The sequence below is a fragment of the Rhipicephalus microplus genome, chromosome 10 (assembly GCF_043290135.1).
Source record: "Rhipicephalus microplus isolate Deutch F79 chromosome 10, USDA_Rmic, whole genome shotgun sequence".
Lineage (NCBI taxonomy): Eukaryota > Metazoa > Arthropoda > Arachnida > Ixodida > Ixodidae > Rhipicephalus > Rhipicephalus microplus.
The window spans coordinates 33,462,442-33,480,629 of record NC_134709.1 but is presented as its reverse complement, the minus strand read 5'-3'; the positions used below and the strand labels follow the sequence as shown (position 1 = coordinate 33,480,629).

Genomic DNA, 18,188 nt, shown 5'->3' with positions numbered 1-18,188 from the left:
TGAACACTTATCATAGGTACTGAAGGTTGGAAAAAGCTGGAATTGGTAATCAAACTTGGCACACGATTTCAAAGATGCACTCACAAGATCTGTGTGCAAGTCAGCCGTATCACCACCGGCATCCTCAGAAATTTTCCTTTGCTTTTGTTGCCCTGGATTTCTCTGCTAACTTTATCATATTAAAACGTGTATAGACACCTTCAATTTAATGGGGTGAAAAATAGTATATATGTGATGTTCTATAGACGCTCATTTGCAAAGACTGAAATAGGCTTCATTATATCGAGAAGTTCATTACATCAAAGTTTCATTGTATTGCTGATCGGAGGTTATGCATATGCATGTGCAGTTTTGGCATCATTGTTCTTTTGTTTTTGCATGTCCTATATTATTAGGGCTTATGCCATTAATGTTCTCTTTTTACTGACACAGGACTTGGACCTCTCTGTTGGCAACAATGTCTCTGCCACTTTGATAAGCCCAGCCACAAGTCATGCCTCTATCAGGCAAGGGATGCCTGGTAGTTTTGCTTTTCGTGAACCGTTGTTTGATGCCATGCTTCACAGTCACAGTGCCGTTATATTTAATTGGCTTTATGAATTGCAATGCTATACTCCTCATGTGTGTGTGCAGGTTTGCTTGTTCCTTACCTGCGTCTGTGGAACTTCGGCTGAGCTCGTCAGCGTCATGTCCAGAGAATAAGGTGAGTGTGACTAGAGGTGTAGTAAGCGGCAGGTAAAAGTTATTGCCTTGCTTTGCTTTCAAGGCAGCTACATACGGATAGTATGCTTATTCTTGGCCCACCTTATATGGTGTTTCTTAAAGTCCATCATGGGCCTCTCAATCGTATAAAGTGTCTGTCATATGTGGTGTACACCCAGGGGATGGCAGCTGGGTTGGTTGGTAACAACTTTATTGGTAGTCCGACAGAGCTTTCGTTGAACGGTCCTTAGGTCTCCCACATGGGGACATCAAGATCTTGTCTTACCGCTGCCTTGTGAGCCTGCTGAATGGCCCACAGTTGGTCGTCAAGGCTAGGGCTGCGACAGCGACCCACCGCGGTGGAAGGGTTCTGGATTTGGCACCTTGCGGGTTTTCGATACAATCCCAAATCATGTTAGTTAATGTAGTGACCTCAATATGGCAGATTTTAATATATTTGTTGGATATATATTGGGGTAGAGTTTTTTACACAGTGAGGGGTTGGGGTATGTGTGCGTTAGCAGCTTTCGTAGGGCCATTGCCCACGTCCCATTCAGTCGGTCGATGGGCGGAGGAAAGGTTCAGTGGGTCAGGTAGAAGGCCTTGGTAATTTCGTTGTAGGTCGTCAAAGGGTCTTTGGTGTTTCACCATAAATGGCTGTTGCCGGCGTGGTTCGCAAGTTCGCATGCCTTGGCGTGTGTTGTCTCGTTTGGGTTGTGGTGGGTCTCTGATACCTCTCCCATGTGAGCCGGGAACCTCAGGATTATGGTTTGAAGCCCTACCTCCTGCTGGACTTTGCCATTGTGCAGGACTTCGGCCGCTCGTTGCGAAACTCATCCTTTGGAAAAGTTTCTGACCGCTTGTCTTGAGTCGCAGAAAACAGTAGTACATGTTGGATCTGTGAGCACGAGTGCCACGGCAACTTCCTTCACTTCTTGCGGGTGCGCTCGCATCGTATACTTGCCGATATTCTCATTTGGACTTTCCAATTGATGACTGTGATTGATGATCGTGAGGGTTTTGCGTATTGAGCGGCGTTTACGAACTGCATTCTCACTTCGTCTGCGTAAGTGTGCAGGAGAGCTCTTGCCCTGGCCACTCCTCTGCCCTCTTTCTGTTCTGGGTGAACGTGCCGTGGAATCAGGTCAAGCCTTCATGTTTGATTGCGGATGAAACAATGACTTGCTGACTTTGTGCGGTGTGGTAACGGATGCCGAGACTTTCCATCACCTAGGATCCTGTTGTCATGCCCGATAGTGTTTCTAGTTGTGAGTGTGCTGCGCCTCAACGATTTCGCTTAGCGTGTTGTGAAGTTGAAGCAACAAGTGCATACTGGTGGACTTGGGTAGACCCAGTGCCACCTTGTACACTCTGTGGATGAGGACATTAATCCTGGTTTCGTCTGCCTTGTACCAGTTGTGAAATGTCACAACGTACGCAATGTGGCACATGACGAAGGAGTGTATCAGTTGTATCAGAGAATTTTCTCTCATTCCGCTTCTTCTGGTAGTGACCCTCTTGAAAACTCTCATGGCATTAGTCGTCTTGTGCTTTATTTTAGTGAATGTTTCACCATTAACGCCGTTGGCCTCGATTATCATGCCAAGGACCCTTATTCTCTTTACTATCGGGATCGTTGCTTCGTTGCTCGTACGTAGTCTGGTCTCTTCTTTTTCTCGCCTGGTCCTCACCATCATTCCTCTGGCCCCGAGTGGTCTACACCTTTGTGTAGGGTGGTTGAGCAGGAAGTCTGACTTTTTTGGCGAGCATCGTAGTCCAGTTCGCACGAGATATTCTTCTATTGTGTCGATAGCAATACAGTTATGGCATTGTACATTGTATGAGATTATTCTATTCATTCCCTTGTGTTATCTCATCAATTTTGTTGCTATTTTTCTCATCTTGTTTCATCACTTATAATAACTTGTTAGGCATTGTAGACTGTCGTGTGCCTTTAGTGAGGCATAATGCCGGATTACAGTGTAAGTGCTACAATTCAACCAAACAAGTTTATATGAAACAGTTCAAATTTGTTTTGACACTAAGCAAGCGTGTTCTTGAATAACTTAAACGTAGCGCCTGGGAAATGCCTGAACATTGTTCAGAATAAGCAAAAAGCAGTCAGCTTGAAACAGAGATGCCAAGAAAATGTGTGCACCACAAGGACTTCCATATTGATGCGAAAGAGTTCGGTCGGCCACTTTTGATGGTTCGGCTGTTGTGGTAGGATTGATTAGTGGTGGTGCTGGTAAGGACGGTGACAGTGACATCGGCGGCATCCCTGTGATCGATGGCACTTGCAATTTTTAATCGCGAAGCAGTTCTAAGCCTAGCGTGAGCTGTCTGCGTGCCTGTCCATTGTCGCAGGTCACATAACCAGAGGGAGAGGGAATAGATAAAACAAAATGATGCCACTCGAAATGAGGCGAAGCTTGGTCTATCCTCACATACAATTGTGCACTCATAGCTTCACTGTTTGCATGGCATGGAAATGGTCGAGTTTTCTTGTCAAAACAAAAGCTTCTGAAAAACAAAAAGATAGCCAAGGTGCCAGACTGTATAATATGGAGCTTAGACATGCTTATAATGAACAGACTAGGTTTCACATCACCACTCCCCTTCACAACAAAAGCCTATAGACCAAATCATCATCATTATCAGGAAGTTGCCCCACCTTTTTGCTGTCTTGATTGTATCAGTGAACCTGGACATTTTTCTCTTTGTCTTCGTTTTTCGGCAGGTGCCAAGTAGTGGTGGTCCCCTAGAGGTGGAGCTTGTGGTGCGGGATGCGGAGGGTCAGCAACTAGCTAATACGTCATCTCTGGATGTGCTGTGGGAGCTGTCGGACCCCACCCTAGCCGAGCTGGCCAATGATTGGGACGTGATGAGCCACGTAGACGGCTCTGCCGGTTACCGTCACGTCGTCCGTGGTGGGTGTGCTCACATCAAAAGAATGTCTCTGAAAACCGAGTGTAAATTTCACATACTTAGCGTTAATGTCTTCAGTGTGTCGTGGGACATTTAGTGCTGCAACAACTGGAGTGCTGTCACAGTGTGGTTCCATTGCGATTCTATGGCTTTCTTTTTTATGTCTTTGTCTTTCACTGCCATTAGCTATTTTGCACTGGTCAGAATTTCCAGGCCATGCTGTTTGACCAATAGCGGATGGCTAATGGCTGCAAAAGGCACAAAAATAATGTGTGGGATCTCATAATTCTGTAGTAGCATTCCTGGCATGTAGGGACGCAATGTTAAAGCCTAAGTGTTGCTCTACTAAGCACGATGACATTGCATTTGATTCCTGGCTACAGCAGCCGTAATTTGATGAGGGCAAAAAGTGTGTTTTAGAGCTGCACAAATAGCAATATTGTGGATGTGAAGCAAACTAAAATGTTAAAGATTGAGTGCAAAATGAATAGAATAATTTTGTAATATTTTAAAAATATCTTTTGCATACTGCAAAATGAAATTACTCAAAAAGTTACGTCATCTCACTGCCAGTGGCCATCGCTTGATTCTGGTGACTGCTGCCGTGAAAGCCGCCGGTGACCATGGCTGTAGCACTGCTAAACAGTCTGTCCCTCAACATAAACGCCAAAGACATTGAACGTGATCCCGTGCTAATCAAAGTAGACTTGCTCTGTCTCACGGAAACATTGAACGCTGCAAGACCGACGATCAACGACTATAAAGTGATCTTGTGTACCGAGGATGCATTTTGTCTCCTTCGCCGCCGACTCTGAAGAGACAGGTGGGAGTGAAGGAGAGAGAGGGAAGAGGGGTTGCGCAGTTGGGGTGTGGACGCTGCACTACCCGGGAAGTGTTTCATGGCCTTCACTGCCATCGGGGAGAGACAGGAGGGAACATAGGAGAGGAGAGAGAGAGGGAGTCGCACAAGCACCGTGGGTGGTGTGGAAGCCGCAGTAAGGAGGGATGGACAAAGCCCCCGCCATAAAATGTTTTGCATCTAAAAAAGTTAGGCAGGTGTCAAGCCTAAAAGTAGTGTGGAGCTGGGCAGCCTTTATTCTGTTTCATTCCTCCTCTCATTCTTTCAGGTTCTCTCTTGCAGTTTTTCTGTATTTTATCTATTTACACTTTTCTTGCTATTTTTCCTTTCTTTCGCACTTGCTTTCTCTTTTATTTTTTTATACATGGTTTGTGTTGTTTCCCTAGCCATAGTAGTAATGTCCTCACTTTATATCATCATCAAGGTGCTTGAAGAACAAAAGGAAGAAGTCGCGTTAAAATCATTATCAGGGCACATGAAGAACAAGAGGAAGGAGACTTGTCCTTTGTGCGAGCATGCGCTCATTATGCTAAAGCTGGTTATACTTTATGTGGTTCTGCTTGCGTTTCGCCAAGTGACCATGACAGCATACGACAGCCTGCCCCCTTTCCCGAAGTGCTCCGCACTTAAAAGTTGCTGGGGATCTCTAAGCACAATCCTGCAAGACAGCAGCATGAAATTGTTCCTTATGGTTAGGTTGGTGAAGTGCTGGAGGAGTGTTCTCTAGGTCTCTCATTAAGAATGAGGCAATGCAAAGGCTAAACTGTATTTACATAGTTTGTGGGCGACCTGTGTGGTGTTGACAACACTTTAAACGTGAAAGAAAAAAGTCATACTTCTGCAGCCTCTCCTCCTCCAGCTTCAGCGGAGGCCCAACTCATGTAACGGGCAAGAGCATGCTCACTTAATTTAGAGTCTCTAATCGGCCCCATAGACGTATATATGTGTAAAAGGACATCTGAAATTGCAGATGTTGAACATTTTTGTGATTTTTTTCGCACTTTCTGGTCGGACATGGCAGTAATAAAGCTGCCACCTCTGCTGCATAGATTCTAACCAGCGCTTTCGTGAGTTGATCCATTCGTGACAATAGCAGAGCCCAATTAAAGGCAACAATGCTGCAATTCTATACTGTTATTCGGTGAAGCATATCAAAAAGAAGATATATGAAGGAACGACTGTAACGTTACAGCGCGGTGATGTCTGTACAGATGAGCACCAAAAATGCATAGAGTAGGGGATAGTGGTAGGCAAATGTGGCAGTATGGCCTAATCGCTGACAATCCTTCTGATAAGCATCTTCAGCTAACTGCTAAGTAGTGCACGCGGCCTAGCACTGCTGTTGGTATGCATACCTAACAAACGCACCGCCGTTCATGCTGCCTCCTTGTGCAAGACCGTTAGTGCACCAACAGATGCGCTGTCTTCGCGAATACAAGCAGCTCGCAATCGCCATGCCCATGCGCAGTTTGGAATGGAATGGGTGTCACAAGCACGTTCATAAAAAATGCGTGTGTACGATACAGCAAGTGCGCAGGCAATAACGAGGTCAGCTTAGTTGGCGATGTGCTGCGCATAACTAGGAGCAATCGGCTTCATGCGGCAGCAAATGCTGTGTATAGGTAGAGATCGTCGATTGTTTACATGCGCACATTCATTGGCAAAAGCTAAACAAGCCATTCGCTTTTCTTGAAACGGAAGAGCGTTATTGGTGTCATTGTTTCCAAATGCTCCAAGCGAGAGAGCCGTAGTCTATTTCACGTTTTGCTGGTATCAGCGCACACATCATAAGATGCAAATATATGTAGTTAAGCAGGATTTGCGGCAAATATTGAATGTATTCACAACAGCTTGGGCGGGCCCCACGATGCCTGATGAGTCTACTGGGAGGCATTAAATAAGCTAGTATTTTAGATGTAGCTGTGGTGATTTGACCGCTCGAATGAAATAGGAATGCATAAATCGTTTTTTTATTATTACTAATATTTTACGGTCACCTAAGGAGTCCAATAAATGGGATATCGGCTGTGTCCGTAAGTTCAAATAGTTTGAATAGTTAAAGTGCGAATTAAATAAAATAGCAAATACTATCAGAAAAAAAAATATTCGAATATTTGCACACCGCTAGCAAAAACACCTGTATGTGTAAACTTGGTGTATATCAATTGAAAAAACCCCGGTGGCCGGTCTACTTAGCATTAGCTGCATGAAAAAAAAACACAGGTGTCCAAAACTAATCCAGTGTCTGTCGCTACGACATGCCTAGTGGTCATATCACGTTTTTCGCTCTTCAAATCCCGAAGTTTAGATTTTAAAGCGGCATATAGGCTGTATCAAAAGCCCGAAGGTGCTGGTACTACTTTGGCCAGTTTTAGAGCACCAACATAGTCATTGCAGAAATGCACGCACGCGTACATGTGCAACTACTTTGTTATATCATTTAGTTCAATATACCAGCAGCTTGCTCATTTGTAATGATGCCTTGTGGGCAAGAACGCAATGGTTTGGTATTTTGACGTAATTGTTATTATACCAGCAGCTTGCTCATTTGTAATGATGCCTTGTGGGCAAGAACGCAATGGTTTGGTATTTTGACGTAATTGTTATCATGGGATGGCTACATTAGACTGTGGGCTTTTCCTTTTCTAAAATTTCTAGGATTACAATGGCTTGTATTTTTAAGATATCTTTAATCTCTTTTTGTATGCGTACCCATGTTCATAGCTTGAGCTCATCATTGTGTTGCTGGTTGCACAGATTTTCAAGTTCTGCGGATGCAAGGCAAGACTGGACTGCTCACGGTGACTGCAACGGTTCTTGGGTTCAATGCAAAAGTGCTCGAACAGGCGGGCTTACACCAACACAAGGTGCGTTGTCATGGCAGTCCGTCGTGTCTTTTGGTGTTTTATTGTGATAATCTGGGTTGTGTGGCACATGTGTATGCTTTAAGTTGGTACACAGCTTTGAAAATCATTTCTTGATCAATTTTGATAAAACTCATTGAGTTAATGTCAATTTAAGCACTGATATCAGACATGCAATTATTTTTCTTAGATGACATGCAGTTTTTATAACACAAAACATGTCATGTGCCCCATGGGGAGCAAGATTTTGGCTTCTCAAATTTACAAAGTCAGCATAACAGAGTAACCTAGAATCAAAACTGTGTGCAGTGAAAGAAAAATAAAGGTTCTAAACCCTTTTGGACAAATTTTCAACATTATTCAATAAGTCAATGCTAAACTTGAATATTGCTAACGAATATCTGACATATTATTACCTTTCTTCAAATGGGTTTAGAAGTTACATTTTAGATGTGAAGCAGCTCTTTGACTAGCCTGTGTAACACTGTCCCTCCATGCGTTCATACGAACACGCCGCAACGCGCTCCGTTCGCTTGCAGGTGTTGGAGCGATGCCAAGCAGGTCACACCGCAGCTGCGCGTTAACGTCACTCCTTTGCCAGCCGCGCGCTCGCGGCAGTGCCCACAGCTGCTGCCTCGTCCATTTGCCTGCAACACTTGCTGCTGCCGCTCGCTCCGCTACCGTGACCGCCGCTTACGAATGTTTCAGAGCTCACTGCAGCACCCGCGTTAGCGCCGTTCAACCTGTGAGGCCACTTGTGCGCAACGCTGTTGCTTCGCATCCCATCAGGGTTCCCTTTGGGAAGATAGGGCGAATTTTTGCTGCACTTCACACAGTTCTGATTATACATTACTGTTAAATGCTGTCTTACTTTGTGAGTTGAGGAAAAATCTTGCTCCCCAAGAGGAGTGAATAAATAAAGTGTATTCAACAGCCTTGACAGTCAAGTTGAAGGCAATAGCAGCATCTTTACTAGTGTTGGTTTGCTGTTTGCGCAGGTACAGACACTGAGTGGTTCGTTGCAGTTGGAACAGGTGGAAGCTGCCCGTTTGTCTAGCGGAAGCATACAGGTGCTCGCACACCCGTCTCATCACGTGAGTGGTTTCCGCTGCTCTGGTGGGACTCAACTTAGATTTATCACGAGGAACACTTGCAGAATTGTGTGAGAGGTGGAAGATCTAAGCGGGCGAAAGCTAGCTGCTGGAATTATAACAGTCATAGGAAATAGCTGTGTTTATATTCCTGTAATAGGGGATTGTCACGGTGGTGAAAGCCAGAAGATAGGCCAGTTAATATGATTTTGGGATTAGCAACACTAAGAAACTCTCAAACCACATGTTTCAGGATAAATCTCGATCACCTGCTTGTTGAAGGGCTGTTACACTAAAAAACTGATATCAATGATAAAGCATGGTTATTTCTGGGAGAGAGTTCTTTCACCACAGCTGTGATGTCAGGATGTCAGAAGAAGCTTAAGCTCTCGCATCTGCAAAGCCCTTTGGAATAATTGAACGAACATAGTCCATAGTCACTGGTACTCTAAATAAGAAATACGAATTTAAATGATATAGTTGGTATTACAACTGCATAGCTCTATAATTCTAAGCTGTTGTATTTCGTTAGCTCACCCTTACACCCATGACAGAATATTTGCATGCCCATGAAGTGCATCATGCACCCGAATTTCAAATTACGGCGGGGAACTTCAAAAAGAAGAACAATTGCCAAGAAACTGATAACCGCATAAATGTGAATATAAAACAAACATAATAGGTTCCGCATATTGTTCGGCAGGGTTCATCAAGATTGTTTCCGCACGGTCATTGCATAAGGTGATCATACCAAGCCCTCACTTCTAGAGCTGTTCAAATAGAAAAATTCTGGGTGCTAAGCGAATTATATTACTGAAGTTGAAGTTTCAATTGAATCAAATAATTTTCAGGTATTTTTTCATATATAATTATATACTTTGAAGAGAAATTGCAGAAAAAAGCAAAGCATGTTGTAAACTTTATACTAAAGAAACTGTAGCTCTGTAATTGCACAACCGGGCACCGCCATTTCGGGCTAATTGGAAAGAGAATTATCCATCATCAAATTTCTGACTTCTGCTAGGTCCTCCATCCTGAAACAAGTGTACAAAACGAAAATAGTTAGGACTTGTTTCGAGGCCCCCGATTAGCTGTGTACATCATGTTGCTCCTGCATATCTCGCTGCCTTGAGTTCAATTTTTGCTCTGGGAGAGCGTTGTTCATTGCTTGCGCATCGCGAAGTCACGGCTGTCAAAAATCGTGCCACTTAGTTACGCATTTGTACGTGTTCTGTGTTCAGGGATCAACAATGATTTGGAATATAACTATGCTTAATTTTGGCAGCTGCAAGCTTCTTAAACTTAATCTTCAGATTACGATTGTGCGTTGTCTCGTCACAAACATTGCATGCATGCAGCGAGATCCGCGGCAAGGGGTTCTACTTAACAGCTCTTCTGAATAGAACCATCATAAAAAAGGCCATTGTGGGATGACTCTTTGCTCCTGCAATCAAGCATGATCAACATACTTTGAAACATCGGACACCACGACCATTAAAAGCGTGACTGAGCTTACAGCTCGGAGTCTGGACACGGCCCAACTCTGCCCGCGGCGGCGTTGTACGCGACAAATGCCAGCTTTGAAGGGCACTAATGAAGGGGTATGACGGGACTAATGCCGACATTGTGCTAGCGGACACGCAAAAGCGAAGAAGCCAATGTAAGCAACAAGTCGCATCACCTACTGGCTCCTCAAAACAACAGATGGGAATTTCGTGTATCGGCAGTGGACCCCTCAGCCAAACATGTCGTGCAACGACTGCTCAAAGCATGGGTGGAAGCGGCTAGCAGTTTGGTGCGTCGGTGCCCCAAAATGTGTGTTCAAGCGCACTGCATGCCCATATATTGTCATTACATTAATTTTTTATAATTATAAGTTATATTTATTTTCCAGAAGTTTGAATAGTAAATAAAATTTTTGTGCAAATTGAATCCAATAGCAAACGCTATTCAAAAGTATTCGAAAGTTGAATATTCACACACTGCTAATTATTTTTTTTTAAATGTAGTCTTGTTATTCAGGCATTGCTTCTTCGGGTGCTTCAAGGATTCTTTGATTCTTTTCAATAATGTATTGGTACTAGTCACTTAGAAAAAGGCAAACCTTACCTGCCATGGTCGTTTAATGTTTACGGTGCTTGGCTGACCCGAAGACTGGGGGACCGAATCCCCTTCGCTGTGGCCACATTACAATGGATGCTAGAGGTCTATATGCTTCAATTTAGGTGCATGTGAAACAAGCCCGTGTGGTCGAAATTTCCAGTGCCCTCCTCTACAGCATCTGTCATGGTTTGTATCATAGTTTCAGAACTCGAAACCAAAATAGTTATCGAGGAATGCAAACGCCACACGAAAAAAGTAATGTCAGCGTTTCTGCCTTGCTTCCGCAGGTGAACGTGAGCATACTGAACGGCTCTGGTCGCTTTGCACTGGACAGGGTGAATGGTGACGTTGCGGAGTTGACACTTTTCTCGAGAAAACTGCAAGTGCACGGACTGAGAGAAGGACAGGTCGAGGTTCATCTGCGCGACCTCTGTCTGCCGCGGGCCCCCGCGTTGCCGCTACAAGTGTCTGTCGTGTGGCCCGCCCGTCTGAGGCTCGCGCTGTCCTCTCCCCACGTGCAAGTCGGCGCCGAAGTGGAGGTCACGGTGCACCTGGAGGACATGGAGGGCAAGCTGCTCTCCGCTCCGCTGGCCCTCGCCGACCAAATCATGGGTCCCCTGTCCCTGCGACCGTTAGAGGAGGGGCGAAACTGCCGCCGCTTTGCCGTACGTGGCAAGGCTTTGGGCAGCGGCACCATACGGTTCGTTGCCAAGGACTTTCCAAAGGAGCTAGTTAGTGCACCGGTCACCGTCCAAGTGTTCGCCCCACTGCACCTGAAGCCCCGCAACCTGACCATACCTGTTGGCTCCAAGTACCAGGTGCGAACTAGATCACACTCCCGAGGCTACCAGCAGCTCCGTTGCGTTCAATTGTCTTGGTTACGGTGGTTTTGAATTTTAAATCAGGATGTATTTTTGTTGAGAAGCTTTCTTAATGGGAAATGTGTGTGAACTTTCGTGATAGCTGCAAAGGGCTACAATACCTGTGAATGACAATATTTCTTTCTTTCGTTTCTGTGAAATCATTGGCAGTCTGAGGATGTGGGCTTGCCAAGGGCAGACAAATGGAGAAAAGAGTTCTCAACAGGAGCAAAACACATCTTATTATTCACGCAAAATTATGCACAAAAATATTATGCACATAATCTCCACTTATCTGCAATGTGCCATGAGTGTTGACAACGCTGATGTTCTAGTCAATGTTAGTCACTTAATTAAGGTAACGTGCATGTCTTTAATTGCCTTCCTAGCTTGTGGCTCGTTCCAGCAAAGCCTTGAAAAAAAAATTAAAGAAACCTTAGGCTTTGCCTTCAAGAGTCAAACACAATAATGAAATTCGTGCGTATGCTTGTGCGCACACACATACACACACACACACACACACAAAATTGCTGGGCTGCCTTCGATTCTTCAGTTCCTGTCGCAACCTAAAGTGTACCACAAGGAAAACCAAAGTGCTAACACCTTCTGGCTCTTATCTTGATCCACTTTGGATTTTCACTTATGCCAACGCTGCTTTTTAGCTCACAATCGAAGACGCCGCTGCGGATATGCTGCAAACATAATCAAAACTCGGACATGGTACTTGCATTAAGACCATGCGGGATTTTTTTCTGCATGAACCAGGGACACCTAGTGAGGTTTTTGTTTATGCATAAACCAACAACACATGTGAGAACGCAGACTGCTGTCCATAGCAGATTGTGTAAAACGACTCGAAGGCATGGGCTGTGTCTTCTCATGGCGAATTCTATTAGGGGAGCAGAAGCACTCAAAAGCACACTGAAAGTGCTCTCTTCAGAGCCGGCGTGTTTCAGCGTGTCTAAAAATGGACTGTCGTCCATTTTTAGAGCGAGAGTGCTTCTGCAGCGCCGAGAACAGCCAGGAGCAGTTTGTAGTGCTCTTGCCTAAAAAACTGAGGAGGCGCAGTTGACGAGAGTCACATAACTGAGGAGGCGCAGTTGACGAGAGTCACATAACCTTTGAACGCCCAAATTTTTCATCAGCCGGGGAGTGCTGCAGCAATGGTAGCATCCATGTATAGTTCGACAGTTTGACACCGCTGTTTCGTACAGGTGTCTACGATGACAGCCGGGACATCTTCTCAATGCATTGTTGCACAAACATTCTATGTGTTAAGGTAATGAAGGACATGTGACCGACCGATTTCACCTGTATTTTGCTGCTGCTCCAGAGAGAATGCTGGGGCTTGGAATGTTTCGATCTCATGGTCTCCCTACTTGTAACCTTTTCACCTGCTTTCCGGGAGCGTGCCGTACTCCAGTGGCACAACAAGCAACCCTGCTCTCAGTGCTCTGCCTCTCACTCGTCACTGCACTACCTCTCTACTCCTGTTCTCTCACTGGAATTCGCCGTTAGTCATTTAAATTGACGACCCTGCACCTTCCTTCTAGAATCTTTCTGCACCCAACGTAGTTTCGCCCTAACTTAAGGATTGGCCCACCTTTGACCAAGTGACTATATCGTGGTGGCGTCACATTATGTGACATCAATCACAAGGCATCGATGGAGAGACTTTACTTGAGAGCATGGTGGTGGCACTTGGCATACGACAACAAAATCTTTCAGCTTCATAAACTCTGATACTACGAGTACGGCTACGACTCACAAGTATGCTGCAAGTCCAACTCTGGCGATATTTCTTATCATGCCAAAGTAGCGGCGCTTCTATGGTTTGTAAACTCTTCTGACATGAGCTCGATTGTAGAAATGCTAGACAAATCGAACAATAATTTTTATTTAACACCAAAACCCACTCAGGCAGTGCTTTCATTGGGTGACGTAAAGCTTGTAAAAACCAGAAATCGTGCAAGGCATGCCAGTCCCACCAGTGCCAAGCATGAAAGCTGTGATCAGTAAATGCTCAGTAAAGAGGTGAGCATGCAGCAACAGCCGTATCATTATGGCTACCAATTCTTCAATGAAGAAAATCAGGATGGGAGGAGGGGGGTACACTACTATAGCAAGCCAGCAAAATCAGTTTTCAATAATTGCGGTACATTTCAGACAAATCTGTGTTGCTTTAGAGTAGTGGCCTGTTGAACCACTTCAGCTGGCTATGTGCTGTTGCTACACTTCCTCTTGCTGCATAATGTACTTGTAAAAGTTGTCTTACTTCATGCAAACATTTAGCTAAAGCGGCTAAAGCCTCTCGTAGCCGCCGCTAGCCACCACAACATTGATTTGTATGACGATTTGGGCAAACTTCATGTTCCTAAGCATGCAGTGCATTGTTGGGCAAGCTTGGATTATATAAAAATTCCTAATTGGACGGTCTGGAACAAATCCAAGACATTTAGTTGTCCTGGTAAGGACGGTGCGGGACTCGAAACTATGCATGAAAAGTCTGGACGGTTGGTAACCCTAACCAAACCATATTTGCCTCTTGTGTCATTGGTGTAGAACTCCCCTATGGCTTGCTCTGTGGCTTGGTAACATTGGCATCCAACATTGCAGTTTAAGGCGAAGTGGGCTTTGTGTGTGTACGTGCGCAGCTGGGATGGACGGGAGGCCCAATCAACATGGCTGTCAAGTTCGACAAGGTCGAGGAGGTGCCGTGTCTGTCGGTGTCACCGAGTGGGCTGGTGCAGGCACGAGGCACACCATGCCAGGGCCGCGTGCAGGCCACGGCAGCAGCTTTCGATGGCAGGGATGATACACTGGTGCGGGTGGTGGCCATTAAGGAGTTACGGATAGGCTGCCCCTTGAGAGAGATCATTCAGGGTACAGAGGTGCGTCCGCATTAATTTGTGGTCTTATTCACGAAAATGAGTACTGGTGAAATTTTTGTACCGTACTTACATTATCATTGGTCAGCTCGTGTAAACGACCCCTACCCCACCCCTCTCCCATATAGCACTGTAAAAAAAATGTGGAAGCACATCTCATTTAAAAGTTTATTTTCACAGTCTCTGTACTGATTACGCATTGACTGGCTTCATACTTACTGGCAGTGCCTGTCCTGTCGTGCACTTCTCTTGCTGTTCTCATAAAAAGTAGCGCTGGAATTTTCGAAGTACGAATGTATTGCCTGTTATCCCTGTGACATGTTTCAAAACACAATAAGAATAAAAACAAAAAATGCAAATTTTGGGGTAGAAAGGTGGCTTCATAGGGATCCTTCATACCTACGTACAGTAGCTAGCTTTGCCGCAATATACGAAGATCTTTTTTTTTTTTTTTACAGAAACTTTTTCTTGACTTGTTGGGAGTGCGAGTTATATGCGACAAAGTGTGGAATATGTAACAGCTGAAGCCGAAATGCAAACATAATGTAACCATGCCGCAGTGTCTCCGATTTCTCTTTTGTCCTGCTATAACTAGCTCTACTAGTTTCCTTTTCGATTTCAAGTCGACCCCCCAACTTTTGATTTCAAATTCAGATAAAATGGAACCACTTACAATTGTGTAAATATGGTATGCCATATTTATGTGGTGAAGGTGTGGTATAGTGTATGTATTAGCACAGACCTTGCATGTCTGTCGAAATAAACTTGACACTGCCCTAATTTTAAAACAGAGTATGAACAAAATATCAGCTAATGTTGCATTAAAAAAAAGGCGCTTCCCATATCTCATTTATGGGTCATTTGTTAAAGGAATTTGGTGTCAATTTTCCATAAACATATCAGTGCTAATGTGCACAGTGACTAAAATACTGATCCTTAAGTATAGTCCTTGTTCTGTCGTTATGTTTAAACACATGGTGAGTGCATGGAGTGCCTTACGTAAAAAGGTGCTTCAGACCAGCAATGTCTGTAGTTTACCCGCATTAACTGTAGACTGCCAAAGTAACAAGAAAGTGTGTATGACATTTTCATGAACAAGAAAAAATGTAATGTGTGAAGTTTTAAAGTGCTCAGCCCATACTAATTGTTTACTGTAGCTTCACTTGTATAGGTGATATCAGGTTTTAAAAAAAGATAATCGTGCTCTTCACACGTTAAGGAATATGTGACAGAAATTTCATCCCACACTGGCCATCAGAAGTACTAAAAACATCATATCTACTGTCAAGAAGTTGTCTATAATTGCATCTTAAGAAGTACATTTTCAACGTAAAAATCAAAGTTCATCTGTGTGGCAAAGATATGCTTTTTAAAATGATTTCTGCCAACATTAGAGCTTGGTAATCATGGTTATTTTGAAAATGCGGCTTTAGTGAACAATTGCGAAATGCAATGACAAGCAGGGCCAGGTGACGATTTCTCGGGGACTTTAAGCAATCAGCTCAGCATAGTTTTTAATAACCACCTGGTGCTCTTTAAAAGTGATTTCAATCTACTTTGAGTTTAAATACTACTACCTTGATGTTTTTTTTCTGTCATGAAAGTAAAGAAACTAAACTTGTAAATGCAAGTACACTCAAACCTCATTATAACAAAGTTGCATCTTGCAAGAAAATAAGTTCGTTATATACGAAAATTCGTTATAGAGCTTATCTCAAACACTGTTTTTTACTGCAAGACCATTTTTAATTTACTTCTTCATAACCAATGTTTCGTTAAATTCGTGTTCGTTATATTGAGGTTTGAGTGTAAGAATGAAATATGTAAATTTGGAAAAAAACTTGCATTTTTAAAGTACCATCTCTCCTTAAATTTAATTATATTGCAAACTTGCCCTACTCGCAGTCTTAACTTGAAAGAACTAACAAGCTATTTTTATAGTACCTGTTATCTTTAGGGGAACAGAAAGCATACCAATCGGTGTGTGTAATCGCAGAATGGCCCTGGGAAAAATTTTGCTGAACAATTGTGATATAAATTTTTTCCTATTGTTGGCAGCTATGAAATCGTGCGCACAACACACACTATGCGCGGTGGGAAGCGAGTGCAACAGAGGTTTGCTTTTGTGGGCTGCGATTTGCTGTGGACGCGTGCACTCTGCGCACATGCATTGCAGCTGGACCCGTTCCACTACTTGACATGAAGGTCACGCCACCTGTCACCGTCAACTCATTATGTGTCATAAGCTGCACAGAATGTTGTGGAAATGGATAATCATCTATACATTCGTAAACTTGGAGCACTAATTATGTTGTGCATAAATTCAACAGACTATGTAATTGCACCAAACATAATTCTGTAGTGCACTATGAGGGCTCTCGTGCTGGGCTGTGCTGCATAACAATTTTTTGTGGCTCTTGACTCTAATAAAAAGAGAGAAGTTTAACTCGAATTGCAGAAAGAGTACTTGAATCTCTCTCTATAATTCAGTTTTTTTATTATTATTTCTATTGGGGTCTAATTACACGTTCTGGGCTGTTGCAAGTGCCTATAATGGCTCATTCACACCTAGCATCGATCGCAGTACAATGTTAGTAACAAAGTGGCTGCTATGGTTCAGTTGTTCGCTGTTTGATTTTTCAGCCACGCGTGTTTGATTTTTAAGTTGAGGTGGGTAATTTGAAGTGCGCTAATCCAATGCAGACCACTAAAACGCAATTTTATTTAAAAATAGGCCCTTCCTTCCCACAAAAGTAACACTACGAGTTTTCTGCACCGGTATTTCAATAATCAATGTTGACTTAATAGTGGCCTTTAGTTTCCGTTTAATAACATTGAAAATGTGAGGTTAAGACGGCATGCCAAAGTGGCATTCACTTTTCTTGCAGGTGGCAGTGCACGTGGAGGCCGCTGGAGGCCTGGGTCCAAAGGTGGTGTGCCTGTCGGTTGAAACAAGCGGCTCTTTGCGCTGGGCAGCATCGGAGCATAGCCTGGTGTCCCTGGTGGCGCCCCTGACACGAGATGCACCCCCCGATGGCCTGTGCGTGGCACACATGCGCGCCCTTCTGCCGGGACAGCTGGAGCTGCGCCTTCTGTGGCGTAACAGCACTGCTGCAGTGTTGCCCCTCAAGGTACGACTATTTCGAAGGGGGCCTGCGGAATCCATTTGCAGTACTCTTTTCATAGGCTGTGCCTTGTTACTGAAGATACATCGACTAAATAGACCAGTTAAGTGCACAGCACCTATCTTACAGGGATTCTGAACCACTTTTTAATGTAATCGTCGAATGCCGTCAGTATCGGAGTTCATCGCTTGAGAATCGATAACTGAAAAAATTTTTCAAATCTGTCGGAGAGCGAGCAGAGTTACGGGGACTTGTCGTGTCCTGCAAGAGCTATCCCTCTTCCGTCATTCGCAGATGAGATGGCATGAAGAAAAGAAGTCAGGTTGGCGCGCATTATGACTTCAAGCATATGTGATGAAACACAATCGCTTTCTCCCACTGTGGTTCATGGCTAATGTGTAATGTTTAGGATTGTGCGGATATTCGAGATTTCGAAGAATATTTTTGTAATAGTGCTTGCTATTCGATTCGCACCAGAATTTTACTATACGAAACTATGCAAACTTACCAAAGAAAAACACAGTCAACGTAAGATTGGCAGTGGCCCTTTCAGATTTTCAATATCATCAAAATCTCGTACTGCGGGAAAGTTGCCTTTCAATGCTCTGCTACGGTCGCAAATTTGGTGGCTCAAGAAAACGCTGGTTCAACATGGAGATGATAGAAGTCACAAAGGTGGGAGCTCAATGCTGTTTCAGACCTGGAATTTGTGCAGGAATTGCGAAAAAAAACAGACGCTGAAGGTTTTAAACACCCAAAATTTAGATG

The 18,188-nt window shown here is 44.0% G+C and overlaps 1 protein-coding gene across 1 annotated transcript in view; it reads left to right on the top strand.

The window, feature by feature from the left end:
- Positions 1–2,669: 2,669 nt before the first annotated feature.
- LOC119181776 (nuclear pore membrane glycoprotein 210) overlaps positions 2,670–18,188 on the top strand; it is a 36,607-nt gene continuing 21,088 nt past the window's right edge. Inside the window, exons 1-7 of the mRNA XM_075874602.1 lie at positions 2,670–2,684; positions 3,443–3,632; positions 7,247–7,356; positions 8,352–8,447; positions 10,835–11,365; positions 14,062–14,298; positions 17,184–17,426. Coding sequence (XP_075730717.1) covers positions 2,670–2,684; positions 3,443–3,632; positions 7,247–7,356; positions 8,352–8,447; positions 10,835–11,365; positions 14,062–14,298; positions 17,184–17,426 — 1,422 coding nt within the window. The remainder of the gene's footprint in view (positions 2,685–3,442; positions 3,633–7,246; positions 7,357–8,351; positions 8,448–10,834; positions 11,366–14,061; positions 14,299–17,183; positions 17,427–18,188) is intronic.